General features: G+C 38.0%; 1 protein-coding gene across 1 annotated transcript in view; it reads right to left on the reverse strand.

The window, feature by feature from the left end:
- Positions 1–25,666, reverse strand: part of MCTP2 (multiple C2 and transmembrane domain containing 2) — a 258,431-nt gene that overhangs the window by 142,909 nt on the left and 89,856 nt on the right. Inside the window, 4 exon segments of the mRNA XM_032175198.2 lie at positions 3,195–3,230; positions 7,401–7,512; positions 8,044–8,120; positions 8,889–9,031. Coding sequence (XP_032031089.1) covers positions 3,195–3,230; positions 7,401–7,512; positions 8,044–8,120; positions 8,889–9,031 — 368 coding nt within the window.

Raw genomic sequence — 25,666 nt, forward strand, 5'->3', positions numbered from 1 at the left:
GAGATTGATTCCCTCCAAATGCTGTGACTGTCCTCTCAGTGTATGTAGCCAGGTGGAGGCCAACTGATAGGAGTGCCTAGAGAATGTGTCTTGCAGAGGTCAGCCTTTGCAATAACAGAGGAACCAAAATAAAAGAATATAAAACCAAATAGGCCAACAATTGGCACTACTAGTCAATTTCATACAGAAAAAATAATTACACTAGTATAAGTCATGTTTCTTACTTTAGACAGCAGACATATTAATACATACAACAGAGGGTCAAAAGAGAGGCTATGTAAGAGTATGTACTTATCTCAGTGAAAATTCATCTAAAGTAAAGATAATCCATAACTAAATAGCCATTGTAGTCAGACATAACACCTATATACACCCAAATAATAGCAGGAGGTGTGGGGTGTGTGTGTGTGTGTGTGTGTGTGTGTGTGTGTGTATGTGCGTGTGTGTGAGAGACAGAATATGTGCAGTTTCTGAACACAACCAGTAATTTGCCAAAGCCATTTTTTATCACTGCTTTTTTGTCTTTATATTAGACTATTTGATATAAGGTAAATAACCACTGTTAATATTTTTTAGCTCTTGAATTGTTACACAAATTAGAAAAGAGGGAAATAAAGCTTGGAAACAAATCTGGTCACACCAAAGATTGTATATAGTAAATACATAAAGAGAACTAGGTGTCTAATTCAACCCTATTAAATGAAATTCCCAATTCTTATTTAAATGCCCATTTTAAAAGGCTTTTGGGTGAAACCTGAACCTATTTTTAAAGGCAATCTCATTGTATTTACTATATTGAAATCCAGGGCTGAATAGTAAGAAAACAGTTGAAAAAAAGAATCTACAAAGGCCATTCAGGAACCTTTTGGATGATGCAAAATCACAGATTTATGGCATTAAGAAGCAATTATCTGAATAAAGTTATTATAAGAAAAAGATTCAGGTGACAAAGCTAATGATATTTTTAGGTAATATATTACTTAGGACTAGTAAAATTTTTAATACTCAGAGCTAAGTAATCTTCTTTATGTTAAATTATTACATAATATTAAATGCAATGTGCAAATCCTAAAAGAGAACCTCATAATTTAAAAATACCAAAAGATAGGCCGACCAGGGTATTTCAATAACTTTTAGAGATTGTTAATCAAGTGTCTATAAAGTCTCCATGTGACTAATTTCCTTAAGCCAAATTAGACATGACCTGACTTTTCTCTTTAAAACTGTACATTCTCAGAACCAAAAAGTCAACATAATTGAAATTTATCAGCAAAATATCACTTGCATGCCTTGAATAAGAGCATAAGTAGCTTTCAAAAATTAATAAAGTGAACTTTATTTATCTAGGATTTTATTAAACAGGTCTACTTGGGATGGGTGTGTATTGTATCCCTGAGCCCACTGCACTGAAGTCAAATTCGAGAAGCTATACCATGATGGCAAAAAAGCAAAAAAAGACAAACAGCTCAGTTCTAAGACACAACTCTGAAGTATACATATAAATACTGCTCTCCGGGATCTTCTGTTTCCTTCCTATTTTTGATAACTTTATCCAGGCCGTCAACATTCTTTCTATTCCCCCTCATTCGTTTGGCCATTCTTCCACAACCTCTCCTGTCCTCCCTAGACTCCAATATTCCCCAAGCTCACAATTTTTCTTTCTAGCCTTTATGTTCTTCCACAAACTGCCAGTGCTCTTCCACAGACCAAAGCTCCCTAACTAAAGATGGTTATTGATGTACAGTACCAGTGTTTTAGTGCAGCAGCAGAATCAATAAACCAGAAAATACTGCTTTGTCAGGCTTCACCAAAGCATTCTGGGAAACTTTACTGCTTTGGGTGGTTACAGAAACTCTTAATATGGGAGAGTGAGAGCTGGGCTTTGTCCTGTGGTGAGAAGTGATGTTCTTCTACCCTCTAGTGACTATAAAGGAATAAGGCAGATGTTGAAGGAATTTTTGACACGGCTCCGTGTTATTAGTTCTTGAATATTAATTTTATTACTAAAAAGAATCAGAGTCTTGGGAACGAAGTGAACTCATACGGTAACAAGACACCTTATGAGAATTATTTTAAAGTGTTCATAATGCAAAGTATTACTTATTTCAGTAAGTATGAGTCAGAACTTTGTTTCCTTCGTATTTTCAAAAGCAAGATTTTAGAGTTTGCTTTCTTCTTAAGTGACTAGTAAAAGTCAGTTTAAAATTCTCTGTTTCTCTCTTTTGCTCTCTCGGTCTCTCATCTGCATCCAAACTCCAGTCTTTGAGCTGGCAGTGGCCCCAGTTTCAAACTCCTTATTATGTAGAGAAATAAGTAACTGAGGTACAGTGACATTAGAACTCAGAGCTGGCGTATTTGTGTGCACATATATGTGGGTGTGCAAATACAGGCATTCATAGAGATCATCTGTACATCTTCCGATCACACACCACCACCACCACCACCATTCAGAAACTGAAGGAATAGTCTCAAATACTGCATCGTTTCATAGGAATTATTTTGTTGTTATTTCTCCTTACAAAGTAGCAGTGCTGCTAAATTAAGTTATAAATACTTTTTTGTTGTGTTTATTTTTACACTAATTTTCACATTTAGTCATTTATGTTACAACTGGCTACTTTAATAACTTCATAAATTAATAATGCATTCTTGCACCTTTTATAAATCAGACAGAAATGTATAATTGCTTAAAAAGATACGATCAATGTAAAAAGTAAATAAGCAGCAATTGATGAGAAAGCTTTAAAGGAAATTTTACCAAAAAATTATAAACGGCTTTTTCAAAAGATATTAAAGAGACTTAAAAAGTATACCACATATTTCTTTCAACCTTTACATTGCCCCTACAACACCGATGCTAGTTTCCATCTCATGGCAAATAACTTCCTAAAGGGACTAAATCTAACCATGCTAAACTCTAAATAATCCAAGCTTAATGAAGTGTAACACCCTAACATGGCCGGTACATATAAAATGTCACCACTAAAACAAGAGTCAGCTCAAACATCTGGCAATACCCTTATTAAATAAAATTTTTAACGGAAGGTTGTTTTCTTATTCGTAACAGCAGTAAGAGGAAAAGAATTCTGTTTGACGTAAAGATTGAGTAGTATCTATCGTGTAGTCATTTGTGTTTGCTACAAAGACAAAGTTTTTAACCAAATGATCTAAAGGAAAAAAAAAAGTATATTTACCTTGCTGGCACTTAATCGCTTCCGATTTGACCAACGCTAAAGATTGTGTCCGTGGAATGGTGAAAATGGCAAAATAAAACAGAGGAAAATAGAATCATTATCAATGTAATTATATTATGTTAGATGGTCCAGGTTACATTCAGATAATTAACATCCAAGTTCTGAGGTTATAGAGAAAGCACATTTGAGCAAGAAAATAGAAACAACAACAAACAGTCACATGTATGTGGTTGTGTTACATCATTTTCTCTAAGTATTCAGTATGAAAAAACAATTGCATAAAAATACTGTTCAATCTTTAGAAGTACATTTTTAATAATTATCTTAAAACACCATATTTTTCTCTCTAAAAAAATGGGTTTCTTCTGCTTGAAATACTCAGATATTATAAAAATGTTTAAGAAATTCATGACCACTGATAATTGATGTTTAGGTTTCCATAGTTTTAGATGCTAGAAAAAAATAATTCCATTTACTTTGAGTAAATCTCAATATTCAAAACACTAGAAAAAATATGAATAATTATTGCATAATTAAGAAAATGTGCTAATGCAGTATCTAAGGAAAAGGAAAAAATTTCTAAATAGCAAGAAACTTCACCACTGTTCTCTTTTGATCTCTCCTCTGTCATGCTAAGGCTGCTGAATTTTGTCTACAAATTCTCTCCAAGCAAAACCCTCTCATTACTCCTGTCACCATTCAGTACTGCAAAGCTCTACTGTGGCTGGTTAACCAGCTAACTGGTTGTCACAACTTGGATAAATTTGGGAGATTACAACTCAATTATAAACCTAATTGAGCAGACCACATTTACTATTTTTCTTAAGAAAAAAATACCTTTAGGTAAATGACCGATCCACTTTGCCAATATGTCTTCCCAATACATTAGAAACCAGAAAATTAATAGTCTTCAGGGGAAATCCACTTACATTGCATTGACCAGCAACTAGAAATGTTGGTACAGAAATGACTGAAAAATATTCTTCATTAACTACATGTCCCCCAGTGAAATTGTGAGTTCAACATTCAGCATATGACAGAGTTATAGGTACTATTACCTGGATATTAATATCAGGGGTTTTTGTTTGTATTTTCCTGAAATAGTGACAGATATTTTCACCCAAACCAACCACCAAAATTAATTACCACCTTTTAGGTACACAGGGCTATTTAGCCTTTTGACATATAGGAACGCATTTGATATTTTTTAACAATTATACGAGATACAGCATGTAAAGAAATTGATGGAAAACAAGTACTACTATTCACTTCCTACAGTGCTACCAACTACCGTATATTGAGTGTCTCTACGCAGTTCCAAGCACCATATTTGATAATTTCAATCTTCACAACCCTATAAAACAGACACTCTTTTTATCCTTGTTTCACATATGAGGAAGTTACAGCTTAGAGAGTTTAAATAATTCTTTTCATTCACCAGACCACTGGTGGAGCTGGGATTCAAATCCAGGCAGTCTGAGAATAGAGCCCATCATTTTAGCTACTATTTTTTTATTTTTGCTGTGCAAAAACACACAGCTGTCAGTCTTCCTGCCAGTGTCCTCCCTTCTGCCTGTACCATTCTCATATACATTTAAGTCCCTGGACACAAGAGTAAATTCATAAACATTTTGCACATACTGAGATTTTTGTCAGCTTGGTTCTAAAGCAACCTACCTCAAAGATGACTGGAAGAAAAATGGATAAAAAACTGAGAATCTAAACTGAAATATCTCCACCAGAGTTTAAATTAAAATGGAAATTTATAAACAAATTATCTCATTCAAATAATCTACTGATTTCCAGTCCCAAGTGCTAGTCATTCTCACTTAAAATCCCAATATAAAAATGTTTTAATTATTAACTCAAACTCAATGAAAAGAACTAAGATTCTGATAATCTATTATACCCCAAGGGCTCACACTATGCACTGTTAGCTGAATAACCACACATGGCCCAGAATAAAGTGTTCCTCAATTAATTTTCTTTGATCAAATATATAAATGGAAAAAAACTACCAATCAGAACAGGTAAGACTAGGCAGCGTTTTCTATATTTCCATTTTCTATATATATAATATATACATACACACATTTATCTCCATATGTATATATATAGGTATTCATATATATGTATATATATGTATATATGGATCCATATATATGTGTATATATATGTGTGTATATACATGTATCCATATATATATACACACACATACATCTATATCTCCATATCCATAAATATGGATATAAAAATTCACAAAGGTAGCTATTTGAATATGCAGCTATTTTCATGGAGAAATCAACTACCTTTACAAACCCAACTTGAATAAATATGGATATGGAGATAAATATATATGTGTGTGTGTGTGTATATATATGGAGATATATATGTGTGTGTATATATAAATATATATGCGTATATACATAAAGACATAAATATATATGTATGTGTGTATATATATGGAGATAAATATATGTGTATATATGGAGATAAATATATATTTGTCTATATATAAGAAGATAAATATGTGTGTGTGTGTATATATGGGGTTAAAAATATATTTGTGTGTATATATAATTATCAATATATTGTATACTAGGCTTCTGCCAGACAAAGACCAAAGAAAATAAGGAAGCACATGAGTGAGCGGACAGGACAGACATTCTGACAAAGTCTTCCACGTGAGAGGTGAGGGAGCCAGAGGAAACCAGGCCCACATTAAGAGGAAACTGTGGTATTCTTAAGCCCTGAAAAGACAGTCTCTTTGAGATCTTTTATAAAAACAGCTCCAAGCTGTATCTAGTATTAACTGTTCTGCAATTTGAAATAAATTGAAACGAAAATGGCATTATGTTAAAAATCCAAATATTGACAATACTGAATATCTTTTAAGTGTAAATATTACTGTTAAACATAATCTAATATGCTATAGAAAAATTCACAAAGGCAGTCATTTAAATATGCAGCTATTTTCATGGAGACATCAGCTACCTTTACAAACCTCACTTGAATGTATAAGAAATTTTTTGAAGATAACAGCTGGCAAGTTGTCAACCACATGACAAATGATACCTATTTACGTTACGTGCTATAACCTGGCCCCCGGCTCAAGTCACCGGTCACCTACTGTACATGCTGACACTGAACCCAGAGTCATAGATGCAGCAGCAATGCTGTCAAGACTTAGAAGCTAAAGAAAATCCCTGCTTCTTTAGGTGGAATGAGAAAAAATGCTTTTATTTTCAACATTAATTTAAGACATTTTAACACTAAAATATCTCTTTTAATGAGGTCCCAAGTGTCAACAATGCCACTTTTTAAAAAGAAGTAATAAAAGGAATTCCAATTAAAAATAGCAGATATTTAGTTGAATCTTTGAAAAGGCAATTGAAAAGTCACACTACAGTCTCCCTACTGCTTTAACCTATCTTCTGTGAGTTTACTAGTAAATCAGTCATTATTTTCATCATAAAAAAACTACAACTAAAAGCATAAGTGAGGTCAAAATGAAAAATATTCTCCCCATCCACCCCACCGCCTCAATTCAAGAAGCATTACTGGAGACCTAATTATAAATAGGCTTTATATTTTTACGTTGGATTATAAACATGCTAAATTGTATCATCTTTAAAAGCAGGTATTTTAATTGGCTTTAAAAATGCTTTTCAACTAAGTCATAATCAAAGATGCTTTTGTTCTAATACAGCCTTAGAATTATAAAATATAAACCCAAATAAAATAAGATTATGATTCGTATCCACATTTTTGCTCATAAGGAGAGTCCCAATCATATTGTGACAAAATCTAATGCTTCGCTGATGTTACAGACATCTTTGATAGGTACTGTATCAACTAGAAATTTCCATGTACTAGACCAGTGAACATTAAAATTTGTGTCTTCTCAAAAGAACTCCCAATGGAAAACTTGGTAGCTAAAAGTAAAAAAAGAAAGAAGAAATCAAAATGCTGCAAATGTATGCCTGATCATCTTAATAACAGAAAAGAAATAATTCCTTAACGAATTTCCTTTCCAGTGCTTCAAAAAAGAGCACTGTATTAAAAAACAGATATTTTAAGACTCCATAACATGTTTCACCCCCCTAAAATAATTGCAAAAATAATCAGTCGTCTGCTAGCTATCAAAGGACAATTGCAATGAGCTGCTTACACAGGACAAAATGAGCCGTTTCAAAAGACACTTACATGTCTCTTGAAATCACCCTGTTTTACCACTAGGTTCAAATTTAAGATGATCACTCCCATGTCGTCTTCTAAACTGTTTGGATATTCCAGTTTTAAAATATGTTCGGTTGTTCTAAAAGCAAAAAGCAACAAATAATGCTACCATGTATTACAAGATTGTATTGACCTACACGCCTCAGGAGCTTATGGTAAAAGTGTCCTACCTCTGAATAAGGATTAGACACAATGTTAAGAAATCACAAAATTTAGTGAAAACAAAACAATTATATTCAAGGTGGAGAACCTGTTTGGCATCCTTTAATTCAACAGTTGGTTAACTGATCCCCCTCCCCTACCACCCAAATAAAATGTAAACACTTGTTTTAATTTTAAGTTAGGTTAATGAAACTGAATATTAACAAATGAAAGTATGAAATCTAATACACACTTTGCATTATAAAATACTTAACATCTGACAAATATATTTGGCACTTAGAAAGCAAAAATCCTTAAAAATACACTGAGAGTTATAACACTTTAAAGTTCTCTTTCATTTGTTCAGATATGATGTTTTTGTCATTTGACCTCAACAAGCACCATTTAACATTATCATGAGTTCCCTCTAAAATTCATCAATTACAATTACAAAGTAAAAATACGGTACCTGTTAAGCTCAAGATCACTGAGAATGACAAATGCAGAACCCATGAAATCAGATGTGGTTAAATCTCAATCATATACCTACAAAGAGGGCAGAGGTCAATAACACATTATTATAGTAAACCAACCGAGTTTATCAAATTATTAACAAATGCAATAGGTTGGAAATTTTGAAATCAGCCTTTCAGATCCTGAAATACTTTGCATAGTATAGTTAAAGAGAAATTTAGTCAAGCCAATGCAGAGAACAAAATTATTCAGTCTTGCCCATTTTGCCTACTATGATCAAAATAACAGCAACAGTTTCTTTTAAGGCAGTATTTATATCCATTGAAATGCACAATGGACCAGTCTCTGTAGTTTAAATAGTCTGTCATTAAAATTTAGTATTTTCCACAGTGAGCAAATCTGCCAATTAAATAGAAATTTGCTAAATTTTCTATAGCAATCTCATCCTGCACTCAACTCATGCAGTTTTAACCCAGATGTTGTAGCAATTGATGCTTACAACTGGTGGCTTGAAGCTCTATTAAGTATAAAGATATTCCTAATGTGAAAGGCTTTAGTACTTGTCGCCACTGCACTACCAGTAATAATTCTTCCACATTTGGTAGATAGAAACACAATCAATGTAGATATTATTTTCACTCTAATTTTCACTGGAGTATATCTCATTGATTGAAGAGAAACAGTTTCAACAAACAGTATAAGGAATTTTTTCTATATTATTATTTTTAATCTGTCCTAATAAAAGAATTAATTTTGGCAAGTTCACGTCTAAGAGGACACGAGAAACTGCTGAGAAATGTTTTTAATAAAGGAGCAGATTTGAAAGCCATCTGTGATTACCTTCACACGTAGCTTTTGATCAAGGCTTTGTATTGGCAATACAACTATCTCATCCCATACTGGGTTCAAGTTCTTATATATGACTTTACTTTTGTACAGCGTCTTCCCATTCAGCTTAAATTTCACATAAGGATCACTTGTGCCTTTAAAAGAAAAAGAAAACAAGACAGAATTTTAAAATACATGTAAATGCCTGGGACTTTCATTAAATAAAGATCCTTTCCCCACTCCCCAGGCTACTGTCTCCCTGCACAGAGATTAAAGGCCTCGGAGGTGGAGGACAGAGGGAGATATGAAACAATTTGGGGTAAATGAATGATTCTTTTTTCCCTTTAGTGGTAGACTATAAATGGGCTCCTTGAGTAATTTTTATTTTGTTTCATTGTGGGTAGGTCACTCCTATACTACTCCCAAAAATTCAAGCAGTAAAATCTACCAGCACAAGCTAACAGGGTCAGAAGTCTTAGCAAGAAACCCACACCCTCCTAGGAACTGCAGCAAGTCAGTGAAAAGTGAAAGAAATCAGTTTCAAACATTTAGCCAGATGGCTGATTCAACAGAATCCTATACTCGAAAATATAATCATAATAAATAAAATCTCTGGAATCACTGGCTCAAAAGATGGCACGATGGGGCTACAAGTGAAACTGGAGGCGTAGAGATTAAAATGACAAAGTTGCCATTCTTTGCTGCCTCCCTGCACCTGCACTAAAGCAGCCAACATTGTCTCAGCCAGGCCAGCTGAACTCCACATCAGCCAGGCCCTCAGCTGGCCTCAGCGCTGACACGGCTGACCCGCCCGGCTCCTCCCTGGGAGCTTTGAAACAGATGCCAAAAGAAATGAATAATGTCCCTCCAGTTCCTCTGCCCAAAGCAAAAAGAAGGGCTGATGGCAGACCCTCCTCCACACTTTTCAGATCAATGGAAGTAAAAAAAAAAAATAAAATAAAATGCCTGCAAACAAAATATATGAATTATGTATTGTGCGTGTGTTACATGCATGTGCGTCTCATGATACAATGCTTGGAATACACTTGTTCATGAACGGTGGAAGAAGAAGGCACAAATGAATGAGCAATCAATGAGGAGATAAATGAAGGCCAGCTGATAATGCTACAAAGAAAGAAAATCTAATTTGGGGAGTTATGATACTATAGTTAATTTTGAAACACGGCACAGTGAATAAGCATACGAAGACCAACAGCCCGGTCTGTTCACTGATATCTCCCCTGTGCCTTGGACAGTACCCAAGACAGGCCCCCAGAATATTCATTGAAATGAATTGCTGATAGCAACAACAAGCCAACATAGTCTAGGAATATTATATCAAAAATTAATTAGGCTACTCTATCACAACATTTATCAAATCATTAATATCCATCATGCATTACTTCAATCTTTTATTTTTTCAGCTCCTTTTAATATTTCTATTTAGCTCCAGTACTAAAAATTACTGAAAATGGAATGCACTACATTTCCCAGCTATTTGAACTGAAATTAACATCGCTATGAAGTAAAATAGCAGCCATGATTTAAAAGCCTTACTAGATTAAGTAAGGCATGATTTTGAGAAGTCAGCTTTCCAGAATTGCAAGCGTACTAACTCTAAACAAAAATTAAATAAGCTGCAAATAGATACATATACATAGTCAAATCTCACATTTTAAGTTTGATAACATAGGAATAGAAGCCCATCAGTCTTTACTTTAAACTTGGGCATGCACACACGCGTGCATGTGCGCAGGCACACACACACACACACACACACACGCCGTGTTCAGGGGCAGTTCTGAGAACAGTAAAAATGAATGCATTCACAGCCATTCAGTGAAATGCTCACTAGTGAGAGTACAGTCGCCCACCCCCTCCCTCCTACAGCAGAAGAGAACACCTCTGGCGAGGCAGACTTTAACAATCATTCTGATATATATATATAAAAAAGTGGGGGAAAACTATAATAAAAAGAGGCCTTTAATTAAATGAAATTGCCACTCTGGGATCAGGCCTTCATGCTTGTCAGCGTACTCTCAAAATAAACATCTCAAAACTAGGCCTCAGTGGTGTCAGTTTCTCACAGGCAAGGCATACTGGGTAATCCCCAGGCATCTTGACAGCTACATAATGTTCAAACTGTTTCACGGGTGAATGGCGGCAGTTGCGTGAAAGAAAATATTAATGTCTGGAATTAATAGAAAAAGGGACCGGGGTTTACAAAGCCAAACAAGGAAAGAGGGTGTCAAGTTAGTGCCGCGTTAATTGTTAGGGAAAATTTGAGAGAAGGGGGAGCACATTGTGATTTTCTCTCTGAGCCTAAGTGCCTCACTGTCAGGGAAGTGACATCTCAACTAGGCAGCTTCTGAAAAGGGGTCGGCCGCTCAGGAATGCAACTCCCAGATTATACAAATGATGAGATGACACCTGAATGGGTGGACTTTAACCTTGTTCACTGGGAGCTTCAGAAACAATGAGGCTCTTGTGGTAGTGTGGTGCTCGGCGAGGAGAATGAAGCCAGGAGTCCAGAGACGGTGCCTCCATTCTGGGGCCGTCACCAATTCTGCCATGTGGACCTGATGGAGTCCGTCAGCCTCCGACGTAGACTATCAAGATGTTAAGCATTCATGGCCCGAGTGTCCTGCTCCATTCTAAACACACAGCGGTACATATATACATACATATACACACACACACACACACACGCATATATATGCACATACATATATATACACATACGTATATATGCACATACATATATATATATACATGCTAAGCAAAACTAACAGCCAGTCATCAGTCCTCTAAAAATGTTGCACCCACTTCCCTTCCTAACGACCACATGTGACAGCCCTTGTTTCTACCCCTGCCCACTGACACTATGGGTCATCATTTCTCCCTCGATGCTGCATCTGTCAGGCATGCTAATGTGCCACAAACAGCTTCCGGCCATTTCTGAGCGTGGCTCCATGCTGAGCCCTCCAGGAGGTTACAAGGTGAATCCATCCCAGATCCTGCTCTTCTTCACCTAAGGGGCAGCAGGCAACCCAAAAATATAACAAAAAGTCCAAGAAGGAAGTGTCCCAACAGAAGTGAACCTGGGAATGAAGATGGCTCATAGGTGGGAAAATTAGTTCTAGCTGGAGTACCAGTGGAGGCTGCAATAAAGAAGATGGGAGTTGAAACATGAGTGGATCAGAACAGGCAGAGAAGGAGGTCATTCCAGTAGGAGGCATCTGCTCTAACAGCGAAGGAGGGAAGGAGACTTAAAATGACTAGAGTGGTGTGGTGCCGAGCATGCATTTCAATCTATCCAGAGATTAAGGGAAGAACATATAATGAGAAATAAAGTTGTAAAAAACAGATTTGAGTCAGAGCCCCAAGTACCCTATAAAAGCAAAATAAGGAGTTTCGTTTATAATCTGTAAGAAATACAGGTGTTTTATTTTCCTCTTCTCTTGTCTTTTTTTAATTTTTAAGAAAAGTAATATATGCACACAACTCTGAAAGGGATGAAAAGTAAAATCTCTAGTACTGCTTCGCTGATTCTCATTTATCTAATATACCCACCATAAATAGTTTCTTGGGCATTCTACAGGAAACAAAATATAAGAATTGTTTTTAGTGGACTCATGCTTTCACAATTAACATTCCTTGGAGCTCTGCTCATACCAGCAATATAGATCCACTGTTTTTTTTAAAACTAACTGCATTGTGTTAGTTTATGTAACTAGTTACTAAATAATGGTGATTAATATCTTTTCCACTTTTATTAACTAGTACAAACAATACTGCAATAGACATCCTTCTATAATTATCTTGGAGTCCGTAAGTGATAATATTCAGAGGAAAATTTTAACAATGAAACTGCTGGAGAAATGAATATGAGGGGCCCATGATTTTGTCCTTTGCTGATGGATTAAAATGAGCCCCTTTATTATGGAAGTCAATCAGCCATTGACTATAAGTCTTGTCAGAATTTGTTGAGACTTACGTTATTTCTGACAATAAGTGATTTTCATTTTTATTTCATCAAATTTTCCTAAGTTGTATCTATGGCTTTGTAGTTTAACATCCTGTTTAGAAGCAATGTTGTATAAAATTTTAAATTAATTCAGCTATGTTTTCTTCCACTGACTTTATAGTCTTTCTTTTTTTTACACCACTTAAGCCTTTGGCTCATCTGGAATTATTTTAGTATGAAGAGGGAAGGAAATTCAGGTTCACTCACAAGCAGCAGGGTAAAGTGTTCAGAGCCAAGGTTTAGAAATATAAATCTGACAGCAGCTTATAATTTAGAATAAAGAAGAAAGAGGGTAAAGCTAGGAAACCTGGTAGCTGAGAAAATATAGCAACAGAGAGTTGAGGACTGAGGAGAAAGCTGGGACCAGACCACAAGAAGGACCTACTCAAGGTTTCAGAAAGTGCCCTAAAAAGCACTTCCATAGAACTTCATCTGAGGGGCACTCCGTGGACGGGAAAGGGATGTGATCCAAACCATTTAGAAAAGCTGCTTACTATTTCCTGGCCTAGAACTTTCATAATATAGAGTAAAATATTAAACTATGTTAAGAAATGCAGTACAGACAAATAACAGGCTGGATACAGTGGCTCACACCTATAATCTCAGCACTTTGAGAGGTCAAGGCAGGAGGATCACTTGAGGCCAGGAGTTTGAGACCAGCCTGAGGGACACAGTGAGACCCCATCTCCACTGAAAAAAAAAAAAAAAGTTTCAAAAAATTAGCTGGTTGTGGTTGCATGTGCCTGTGGTCCTAGCTACTCAGAAAGCTGAAGCAGGAGAATTGTTACAGCCCAAGATTTAGAGTTTACCATGAGCTAGGATTATGCCACTGCACTATAACCTGGCTAACAGAGCAAGACCCTGTCTCTCTAAACAAACAAAATCAAAAAACACCTTAAAGTTTTCTACTCCATATTTTAAAAATGTATTTAAATACAGAAAACATTATTTGGACCACCTATGTTATTAAATTTCTCCAAATCAAAGCTCCTTTGGAAGGTAAGATTAATGCCCAGAGGTGCCTAATATGCCTGGTAGATGGATTATACTTATGTGATGAATGAATGAATAAATTTTGAAGTTAGATGGACATGGTGAATTAAAGTTTCAGACCTTCCTTTTACTAACTATATAACTTTGGGCCATTTACTCAGCTTCCTTATGCTGTAACATCTTCACTTGTGAGATAGAAAACTATCAACTTCAAGGGATCATTTGAGAACTGAATGATCCAATACACGTCAATGATAGCAGGCTTCGGTCATTTGCTGAGAATGCCTCACGAGTGCTATTTTTAGTATCACTACTGAAGTTATAAAGGGGAAGAGTGTATGACAATGCATGCAGTAGTAATTAAATATTCATTTATTTTACTTTAATTTTCCAAGTTAATGTACACTAATTTGTTTCTATAGTATTTCTTCTATTGCCACCTCTAAACTTGTGAAATTTGTATCATCTTCTCTTAAGTTTGATAGAAAATTCCTTATCTTCTCACAAGGATTCTGTGTGATTTGGGAACATTTCTATAAAATAATCTGAGCTGTCCTAGAAGGAAAGAGCTGTATAAAAACTAAAAATCACTAAGTCCTCATAAGGACTGGCTGCTTCCTTACCTACTGCCGTATTCACTGATGATTTCAGAGCACTGTCGAGATACAATTGATAAAAATAACAGGCAGCTCAGTAAGGACCCATGGCAACTCAAGTCTATCATCAGGAAAGAGTCACCAATAACTATAGAATTTGAAGATTTTGTTCTCCCTTTGATTTTACTTATCATTTTTAGGAACTCTTACCACCTCGAGAGTGCTATTGAAGAACATGGCTGGTACCAGCACAAATGGTGAACAGAAACAGTCAATATCACATTGAATGGCTCAGGAACAATTGTTAATACGCAAATACAATGAACCTATAATGCAGCTCTAATTACAAACAACTTCTCTTTGCTTTTTTTTGATATAACTCATGGCAATGGTTAAAAAAAAAGTTTTTAAAAAAGAAAAACTATTCCCATCTAGAAAAGCTTAATAAGCTGATACGTACTTAGAATTTACATGCTTCAATGTACACTTATCACAAAAAGGGATCAGTCTTTATACAGTATTATTTACCTGCTTTCTTCAATTAATAAGACATCAGAATTCTTATACGCCTTGTTCCAAGACGGAGACTTGCTCTGTCACTCAGGCTGGAGTGCAGTGGCATGATCTCGGCTCACTGCAACCTACTCCACCTTCTGGGTTCAAGCAATTCTCCTGCCTCAGACTCCCAAGTAGCTGGGATTACAGATGCCCGCCACCAGGCCCGGCTAATTTTTGTCTTTTTAGTAGAGCCGAGGTTTCATCACATTGGCCAGGCTGGTTTCGGATTCCTGACCTCGAGATCTGCCTGCCTCAGCATCCCGAAGTGCTGGGATTGCAGGCATGTAATTTAAATATAAAACCACGCCCGGCCCGTAAATATATTTCTACGATTCAGTTTAATGTTCACTTTAGGTGCATGTCTGTGCATATATATGTAGAAACTGACCATGTAACTTTTTTTTAAAACTAGCATGCCTAATTTGGACTAAAAATCCACTATGTTGAATACAAAAGCATTATTTGTAGGAAAAGCTTACTTATTTGCTATCAGCAAAGCATGATTGCCAAGTTATAAAATTTGGCCATGCAATTTATCCAAAAGAAATGTTGCCTTTAGTTTGAAAAATTTTCTAATCAAATGAATTTCCCAAAGTAGTTGTTTGCTCATGAAAGGAAATTATCACCATATTTTTACACTAAGTTCACATTTCGGAATATCTGATAACTTTCTTTGGGAGAGCTTAAGATTTCAAATTCAAGTCAACAATTATTTACCAGCTCTTTAGGGACACTGAGCTACATATATAAAACTCTAATGACAAAAATAGTATTTGTAAACATATAAAAAGTATATATTTTAAATTTTTTATCTAATAGGGTAAGAGTAATAAGTGACTATTCTATTTACACACATATATTTGTAGTCTTATGAATATATACACATATTTAGGATCTTCTCTTTTTGTTGGGAAAAGAATCAGGCCTGAGCTGCTTTTAGATGGAATCTGTAAGTTCTGACTTTGACACCAGAAAAAATAAAAATAAAAAAGTTGTTTCTAAGTTTTGAACAGGTGCTGCTGGCCTCTTACAGTAGAGCTGAGATACTCAGCTCTAGTGCGGCACTTTTAATTGACCTCTTCAGAAACCCTAATGGACATTATGCAAATTTACAGGACATTTTTCCTCGGCCATCTGAGAAAGAAGGAACTTCTCCCGTGCAGAGAAAAATCTATATTACTTCAGATAGTGGTAGATTCAAGGCTAGCAGAATTCCAAGCCAGTGGTTTTATAAACCAAAATAAACAGAACATGCACATTCCCAGGCTTATCATGGCCCATCTTTCTTTTTCGGATAAGGGCCGCATGCTTCTCACAGCTGTCTTAGATACCAACCACAGAACAGTTTCTTCCCCAGTCTTCTACTGGCCTTCCTGTCCATGTTTTGCCATTTAGCACACTCTGATTGAACTATTCCTGAACTTCTCTCCCAAATAAAATGGACTTCCTTCCTCTAAATGGACCTGCCATGTATAACATCTCATTGGCTCCTCGGGCAAGGTCTGCCCATGGACAGACCCTGAGATGTAATAGCTCCAAGCAATTTACCAAAGTCCAATTTACTGGAAGAATTTCCAATGACCAATATACAGTGAAATCAATGACCTGAAATTTTCAATGTTACTAAAACTTGTTTAACTATTTATAAAGTTTATAGCAGCTTATAGAGGATAAACAATGAGACATAAGGCAGGTCTAGGGAACTGGGGAAGGAGGTTCTCCTCGGTCTTTGGATTCTTCCCTGCACCACAGCCCCCCTGAACTTCCTCAGCCCCACACCATACCATCCCAGACCTCCACATACCTCCCCTGCCTTCTCCTACTCTCAGTCCCTCCCCCACCTCTTCGCCTAACATCTTGTCTTTTTCTGTCCTTACACTTCCCCTTTGTGGGTCTGCAGCTTAAGTTATGATATATTCAGTCTCTTCTCTCATTTATTGTTTTGGCTTGACACAAATTAAATATTGTTTAAAATGCTCTTTTGGCTTTGTCTTTATAACCCATCAACTAACACGACCCAGAGACCTTCAAAAGCTATTTTTACAAGTTCCCATCCAATATTTTTATGAATATCAATAGCTATAACTTCATAAATAGAAGAGGAAAAACATTGTCAATATATTAACATGATAAATTCAGTAATTTCAGTGAATTGGTCATTTGGTTGAATAGATGATTGAACCAATTGGCTTTTGGCAAAGTGTTCATTAAAAACATATGCCTAGGCTGGGCGTGGTGACTCATGCCTGTAATCCTAGCACTTTGGGAGGCCGAGGCAGGCGGATTGCTTGAGCTCAGGAATTCAAGACAAGCCCGGGCAACATGGCAAAATCCCACCTCTACAAAAAATACAGAAATTAGCCAGGCATGGTGGTGCACAGCTTTTGTCCCAGCTACTTGGGAGGCTAAAGTGGGAGGACTGCTTGAGCCTGGGAGGCAGAGGTTGCAGTGAGCCAAGATTGTACCACTGCACTCCAGCCTGGGCAACAGAGTGAGACCCTGTCTCAAAACAAACAAACAAACACTCCCATATGCCTGCATCTCTATTCTTGGTCACCCCAATAAGGGTGTGAACTTCGGCTTAGAGACCTCATACGTGGTTGTCCCTGTAACACCAAAAAACGAGGGCCCCATGTAAAGTTAGAAGAAGGCAATGACAACATAGAAAAAAGGGAGAGGACAGGCAGCAGCTAGAATACTGCATTAAAAAGAGACTAGAAAGGTTTAGAGGAGAAAAAAAAAACAAGAAAGGAGTAAGCTAAAGAATCAATGAATACAGTTGCTTAGAATCTCTATAAAGGGGAAATCTACAAGATCTATATGCATATTAGTAATCTGTGTTCCAGAAATCCATTATTACCAAAGCATACATGATTACTGATACTCTCATATTCTCCTTCATATTAAAAATTACTAAAAATAATCCCCCACCCAAGCTACTATTTAAGCATAAATCTAAGTCTAAGAAAATGGACACCAGCCTTTATAGAAAAAAATAGAACAAGACCAAAATTCAAGAATAACATTAACATGGAAATGATCTCCTTTAATCCTACAAAAGGAGATAGACATGCTTTACACCGCTTCTTTAAGGATGAGGAATACTTTTCAGCCTTATAAAAGGAGATCCTGCCATTTGCAATGACATGAATAAACCTGGAGGACTTTATGCTAAGTGAAATAAGCCAGGCATAGAAGAAACATGCCGGCCGGGCGCGGTGGCTCACGCTTGTAATCCCAGCACTTTGGGAGGCCGAGGCGGGCAGATCACGAGGTCAGGAGATCGATACCACGGTGAAACCCCGTCTCTACTAAAAATACAAAAAAATTAGCTGGGCGTGGTGGCGGGCACCTGTAGTCCCAGCTACTCGGAGAGGCTGAGGCAGGAGAATGGCGTGAACCCGGGAGGCGGAGCTTGCAGTGAGCTGAGATTGCACCACTGCACTCCAGCCTGGGCGACAGAGCGAGACTCCGTCTCAAAAAAAAAGAAAAAAAGAAAAAACATGCCACGTGGTCTTCTTTCATATGTGGCATCTAAAAAGAAATCAAATACACACAAACAAAAAGTAGAAGACTTTTTTCCAAGTGAAGGGGAGCAAAGAAATAGGGTGAAGTAGGTCAAAGGCACCGAGGCGCAGTTATGTAAAATGAGTAAGTCTGGAGACCTACCATACGATGAGGACTCTAGTTAATGGAAGGGTATTGTATATTAAAAATGTATTAAGAGAATAGATTTTAAGTGCTCTTACCACCCACAAAAAAGTAACTATGTGATGATGGATACGTTAATTGGCTTCACTGCGGGAGGCATTTCACTGTGTGAATTGCATTGGATGTGTGTCCCCATCCACACCTCATATTGAGACGTAATCCCTAATGTTGGAAGTAGGGCCTGGTGGGAGGTCATCTGGTCATGGTGGTGGATTTCTCATGAATGGCTCTGCATCATCCCTCTTGGTAGTGTCTTCATGACAGTCAGTGAATTCTCAAAAAATCTGATTGTTTAAAAGTGTGTGGCACCTCCCTGCTCTCTCGCTCTTGCTCCTGCTCTGGCCATGTGACATGCTTGCTCCCTGGAAGCCATGATTTTAAGCTCCTCAGAAGCCAGCATCATGCTTCCTGTACAGCCTGTGGAACCATGAGCCAATTAAGGCTCTTTATCTTTATATCCAGTCTCAGGTATTTACAGCAATGCAAGAACAGACTAATACACTATTATATCAAAACATCGTGTTGTGCCTTAAATACATGTAATAAAAAATTTTTTTAAAGGATGAGGGAAGTTAGAAAGTTCAGAGCTGAGCCTTGAACCCAGATTGTTTTCACTCTAAAGGCTTCAGAACTAGAGTAATTTTACAAAATAGCCCCCAAATTGTGGGGTACTTAATAAAAAAGTAGGGTATCTGTCCCTACTCCTCTTGAATTGGGTGACTGCTTCACCCATTGTGGTGCAGTGTTCCTTCCATGGCTGCATCACAAAAGGTGATGCAGCTTCTGCCTTGCGCTGGGACCCTTGTGCCTGGAGCCCTGAGCTTCCACGTAAAAAGCTTAATGACTCTGAAGCTGCCATGTCATGAGGAAGACATGCTGCATGCAGAGGCCTCATGTGGAACCATCTTCATCTTCCAGACACCTGATTCCACACACACACACAATATGGGAATCAACAGACCTTCAAGTCTTCCAAAGATAGGTCCCCAAGAGTCAAGTCCTCCCAACCTTCAAGTCTTCCCAGGTGAAGCCCCAGACAGTGTGCAGCAACAACAGGCCATCTCCATTGGGCTTTGTCCAAACTTACACTCTCAGAATTCACGAACACATGGTTGCTACTGAGATTCAAGGCAATTTGTTACATAGAGAGAGTCTCAAGAATAACACCCTTCACGGACAGGCCACACTCCCTGCCTCAAACTCAGCAAGTCGTTATGGTGTGACAGGACTGTCACTGAAATCAAAACTCAGCCATGAGTAAATCATGGATATGTGGGAATACACAAACACACATCAACGTGCTCACAGGCAGAATATCTCCTACGAACTTTACAGACAATGAAACAAATACATTACAAGAGTGACTTGAAACACGGGAATTATCATTGTGGTATAGAAATAAACACTTGATAGGCTGGGCACGGTGGCTCACGCCTGTAATCCCAGCACTTTGGGAGGCCGAGGCAGACGGATCATGAGGTCAGGAGATCGAGACCATCCTGGCTAACACGGTGAAACCCCCGTCTCTACTAAAAATACAAAAAATTAGCCGGGCGTGGTGGTGGGCACCTGTAGTCCCAGCTACTCATGACGCTGAGACAGGAAAATGGCATGAACCCGGGAGGCGGAGCTTGCAGTGAGCCGAGATCACGCCACTGCACTCCAGCCTGGGCGACAGAGCAAGACTCCATCTCAAAAAAAAAAAAAAAAAAAGAAAGAAACACTTGATAAAAACCACCCCCTCAAGAGAAGCCCCAATCAAGCAAATAGAAGACATGCTACATTTAATTCAAGCCAGTGATGTTTGGTTGGGTGTAAGACAATTTTCTTACACACAGCAGGAATAGAAAACATCCCAATTTTCCTCCAAGGTAAGTCATAGGAATTGAGATGGGTTCCACAGAAACAGATAAACTGACTCTATAAAGCAGCAGAGCATCAAGACCTTCTGATCAATCCACAAGCATGCACAGAGTCCCAAAACAAAACCATACAGCAAAAATCTTCAGAGGAAAGGGTTCAGTTGTAGGAATACATTAAAGACTGTTGGGACAAACATGTCTGGTGATGATCTGTACCAAGTGGCAAAGGAACAAACAGAAACTAATTTTAAAACTCAGCTCCAATCACTTACTGCAGGATATCCGCAAGCTACCAAAATTCAAAGAGTGAAGGAAAACCACTCCTGTGTTACAGAATGGGTGTCTGCATCTTTGAAAAGTTCACATTTGCTCTTGAATGACAATTTTTCTGAAACACTGGCCCAGATGTGGCCAATGATCTCATGCCATCTGGTGTTCAGAGAAGGTACTCCAATGAGAAGCAAATCCCAAATGTTGCGAAATAAAAAGGACTGAATTTTCAATACAATATAACTCTGGTGTGGGGCTGATGCCGAACAAGAGAACATCAATAGGAATCAAAGAGAAATTGTTGAAGGAGACTCCAATGTGTGTTGCAATTTAATATATACTTAAAAAGTGACCATCACATAATTACGAAAAGAAATATTTAGTCCTAGTTCGATAGATAGCCATTTGGTTCAAGTAAAACTAAGTTCCTACTCTGGGCTAGAAACTAAGTAAACTGACACAGATCAAAGAGATAAATGAAAAAATGCAAAACTAGATAGAAAAGAGAATAAATGTAGGTGAATGTGCGTGTCTCTCAAGAAGCTTTCTAGATAAAAAACGAAGACACTTTCCAGAAAAGAAGCATAAGATTAAACATATTTTTGCAACAAAAACTTTATAAACAAAATCTAAAGGCAAGTGACAAATTAAAAAAATGCATGTGAACATGCCCAGGAGACAGAATGAACAACAGTGATACATGGAACAGACTATGCAGAGAAGCAAATATCTCATTAACCAAACATATTTAAAGGTCCAAATTGATGAAAACAACTTAAAGAAAAAAACAAGACAACACTTTCCTTCTATCAAATTAACAAAGATATGGCTGGGCAAGGTGGCTAATGCCTGTAATCCCAGCACTTTGGGAGGCCGAGGTGGGGGGGATCACCTGAGGTCAAGAGTTCGAGACCAGCCTGGCCAACAGGGTGAGACGCCATCTCTACTAAAAACACAAAAATCAACTGGGCATGGTGGCACATGCCTGTAATCCCAGCTACTCAGGAGGCTGAGGCAGGAGAATTGCTTGAACCCGGGAGGCAGAAGTTGCAGTAAGCTGAGATCATGCCACTGTGCTCCAGCCTGGGCGACAGAGCGAGACTCAGTCTCAAAAAAAAAAAAAAAAAAAAAAAAAGTAACAACAATATTCCATATAACAAGGTAGGCGAGAAACAACAAGCGGCCCACTTTCACACACCAGTAGGTCAACAAAATAGGTCTTTCTCAAGAGTAAACTGGCAATTTTGTAATGAGAATCTTGAAATGCTCAGATCATATGACAGATAAAATGCAATCCACCTGGATAAATAACTCACTTGCAAATATATGAAAAAGTAAGTTGTACACACAGATTTAGGCATAAGAACGTTTGTTGTGGCATTATTCCTAATGTTAAAAATTTGAACAAACTTAATTGGGAATGTTGATTAAACAAAGTATGGTGCCCTAAGCTTTTAATTTCTTCTCCAAAATAAAGTTTTTATAATACAGAGAAAAATGTGTAGAGAGAAAACGCCAGGTAATCAAACATTTAAAAGCCAGATTCTCTTTCATTTTAGAAAGAAAAATCGATTTTAAAAATCGAGGCGGGCCAGCCACGGTGGCTCATGCCTGTAATCCCAGCACTTTGGGAGGCTGAGGCAGGCAGATCACAAGGTCAGGAGATCGAGACCATCCTGGCCAACATAGTGAAACCCCATCACTACTAAAAATACAAAAATTAGCTGGGCATGGTGGTTCATGGCTGTAATCCCAGCTACTCGGGAGGCTGAGACAGGAGAATCACTTGAATCAGGGAGTCAGAGGTTGCCGTGAGCCGAGATCGCGCCACTGTACTCCAGCCTGGCGACAGACCAAGACTCCATCTCAAAAAAAAAAAAAAAAAAAATCGGAGCGATGGAGTAGAGTAGGTTCAGAATTTCAGTAAGGCCTAGTGGTGTGCCTTCATCGACGCCAGTTTTACTCATGAAGGGGTATTTTCTAGGTCAAATTTATGATGGGGAAAATTAAACCCCAATCCACCACAGAGTTTTTATTCAAATAAGGTGCCTTTTGAAAGAGTCTCTCATTTCTCCTGTTTCACAGAAAATAAGACCTGACCTCAGAAAACACCTTTCACAACCCTCACACCACCCAGGTTAGAGGTGGTGGTGGTGGCAGGGGGAGGAACTTTTATCTCAAAAGAAGTAAAAGAGCAAAAAGATACACAAAAGGTACAAAAATTGATGAGGAAACTGGGAAGATAAGCTCACAATAAAAAGGATGGGAAAATCACAAAGTCATTCCTGTTCCCACAGGCGAAATGCAAAAACAAAACCCAAACTAGAGTAACTATACCAAGAATAACTATGACAATTCACACGGCAATAGTAATAGCTAATGTTTATTGCATATTACTGTTTCAGCTCCACCCATCCCATGGCTCCGCCCCCCCACCACCACCAAGTCTCCACAAGCACACACACCAGGTTAATCCTACCGCAAGCCTAGCAGGCTCATGGCTAGACCGCGTCTGAGCTAGAATCCAAACTCCGGTGGTTCATGTCCAAAGCCCATGAATGACTCTCACCCACCATCCAGCACTCTTCAACACGTCACATCATCGCACAAAAGAAAATGATGTCTGTAGGACACAGCAGGGTTTACGGTGGCCCAAGCCTAACAGAGGTGCCCAGAGGGCTGCCAGAATGAATACTTCAGTACATCCCATTCAGAACACACCTGTTGGGAAGCTACACTGCTGCTCAGTATACAATACAGAGTTCTAACGACATCATAAAAATTAGCCTGCTAAATAGCAAAAGAAAACCAGGACTTAAATCAGTCATTTTAACTTTTTGGTAACAATTTAGTAATTTATTAAACAACAATAATAATAATATAATAAACAATTATTTAATAATATTAAAAATTATGCTATGTAACACCGATTATGTAGCATAATTTTCACAGTAGAGAGATCTTTAAGTTTTTTCTCTGAACTACTCCTTTTAAATATGAACATGACTTATGTAGCACATTTTTTTCCATTATCTGCATATAAAGCTGCCATTGCTCTGAAAACGAATGTCAGATATCTACCTGTGCTGGAAATTGAGAAAGAGAGCAGTTTTCTGAATGAGTGTGCATTTGTTTTCTCTAAAATAGAGTTTCACTAAAACTCGCATCAAAAAAGACCATCAAACCTCAACCCACAGCTGAAGTGATTTTCACGGCCCTAGTGACCTGACAGCGAACTTCAACCGACTTTTCTTTTCCTTTTGCAACACTACAAAGTGGCCACAAGAGGGCACCAGCAACACAGTATTCCCTCAGCCCACAGTGGTAAACTACTACAGCTGCCTAACATGACAGAAAAGCATAGGGTTTTAATGGGAGGGCTATTGTTTTTCATGTATTAGTGCTCTACGAGCCAGCAGGGTATGAGCCGAGCATTTTGCACAGGACGAGAGACCTGCCCATATCACAAGGCTGAAGTTCAAGCCAGGCCTGGAGCACAGCACCAGCTCTATGACGCCAGAACACCTCCTCCTCCGCCACATTCCTTCCCATGGGAAATTGACGCAGGGTTCAATTTCCTCCATGCATCAACCAAATCATGAAGCAGCTGGAATTAAAGGGGATTGCTCACATATTTCTTCTGCTTTACCAATCTCAAAGTTTAAGACAGCCAAGAGCTACTCAGATCGAGAACTTAAAACAAGTGTAAGTCCTATTTGGTCGAAAACAATACATCTTGTATAACATCCCAGAAAATAATAGAAAGGAAATGGGGAATATAAGGAAATAAAAGGAAAACGTTAGGATGAGGAAAAGGAGAGTAGAAAGAGCAAAGAAAAATGAGAGAAACAGAAGAGGGGACAGGGAGGGTCAGATGAACACAACGCACAGGCAATGGCTGAGACATGCAGGAAGATGGCTGCCATTCTTCCTATGCGGATTGCTAATGAAGGTGAGCTCAACGCCATGCCTGGACCACTGACAGCAGCTGAGTAAGACTCGTTCTTAGAAAGCCCACTACAGCAGCCAGCCATCCAACAATAAATAACAACAGTAATAATAACAGGGCTGTTTTGGTTTACTCCTGAGCTCCCCAATACCAGACCTAGTCTTGTCAAGGCTGAAGGCCCACATGCCAAAGATTCAAAGGAAATTCTTGAAGAACTGGAAAACCACCTGCAAGGAACAATCTTCTAAATGTGGCTACACTTCCAGAGCCACCTGATCCAAACTTCTCAGCCTCCTATGATAGTCTTCTGTGTCCATGACTATTTATGGGTATTAAGCATACTTAAGATGGGGAGTTCTTAGTCTCCCACCAACTTCATTTTTCATTACCCATAGGTTTTTGTTTTTTTTAAGTATGCACACACACACACACTGAGAGGCCGACAGCTAAAGACCCTGAGGTGTCCTGGTGGCAACGATACAACATTACCCCTTTCCCAACACCATTGCTAAACCTGCCCATTGTTCTGAAGCCAGACTTCCTCTGAGTCTTTCTAAAGAAGAATTAACAATGGTGTAGTTTCGCAATCTTCACCAAAACTCCCAGAAAAATCTCAAAATCCCACCTTGATAGCCTGCTTAACATACCAGCTCTGTGTTTGAACCAGGGAAGGGAGTGATTTAGATAAAACCTCACAGCTCTTTATGCCAGTAAAGCCTATTTCCCAGCCTCTGGCTGATGGCATCATAGCAGAGACAGGGAACTCTGGTATCTGAGACCTTTTCTGCATGTGTTTGTTTCCTCAGGGGCAAAGTCACCGAAAA

Source organism: Hylobates moloch, unplaced genomic scaffold, assembly GCF_009828535.3.
Source record: "Hylobates moloch isolate HMO894 unplaced genomic scaffold, HMol_V3 SCAFFOLD_14, whole genome shotgun sequence".
In the NCBI taxonomy this organism is placed as follows: domain Eukaryota; kingdom Metazoa; phylum Chordata; class Mammalia; order Primates; family Hylobatidae; genus Hylobates; species Hylobates moloch.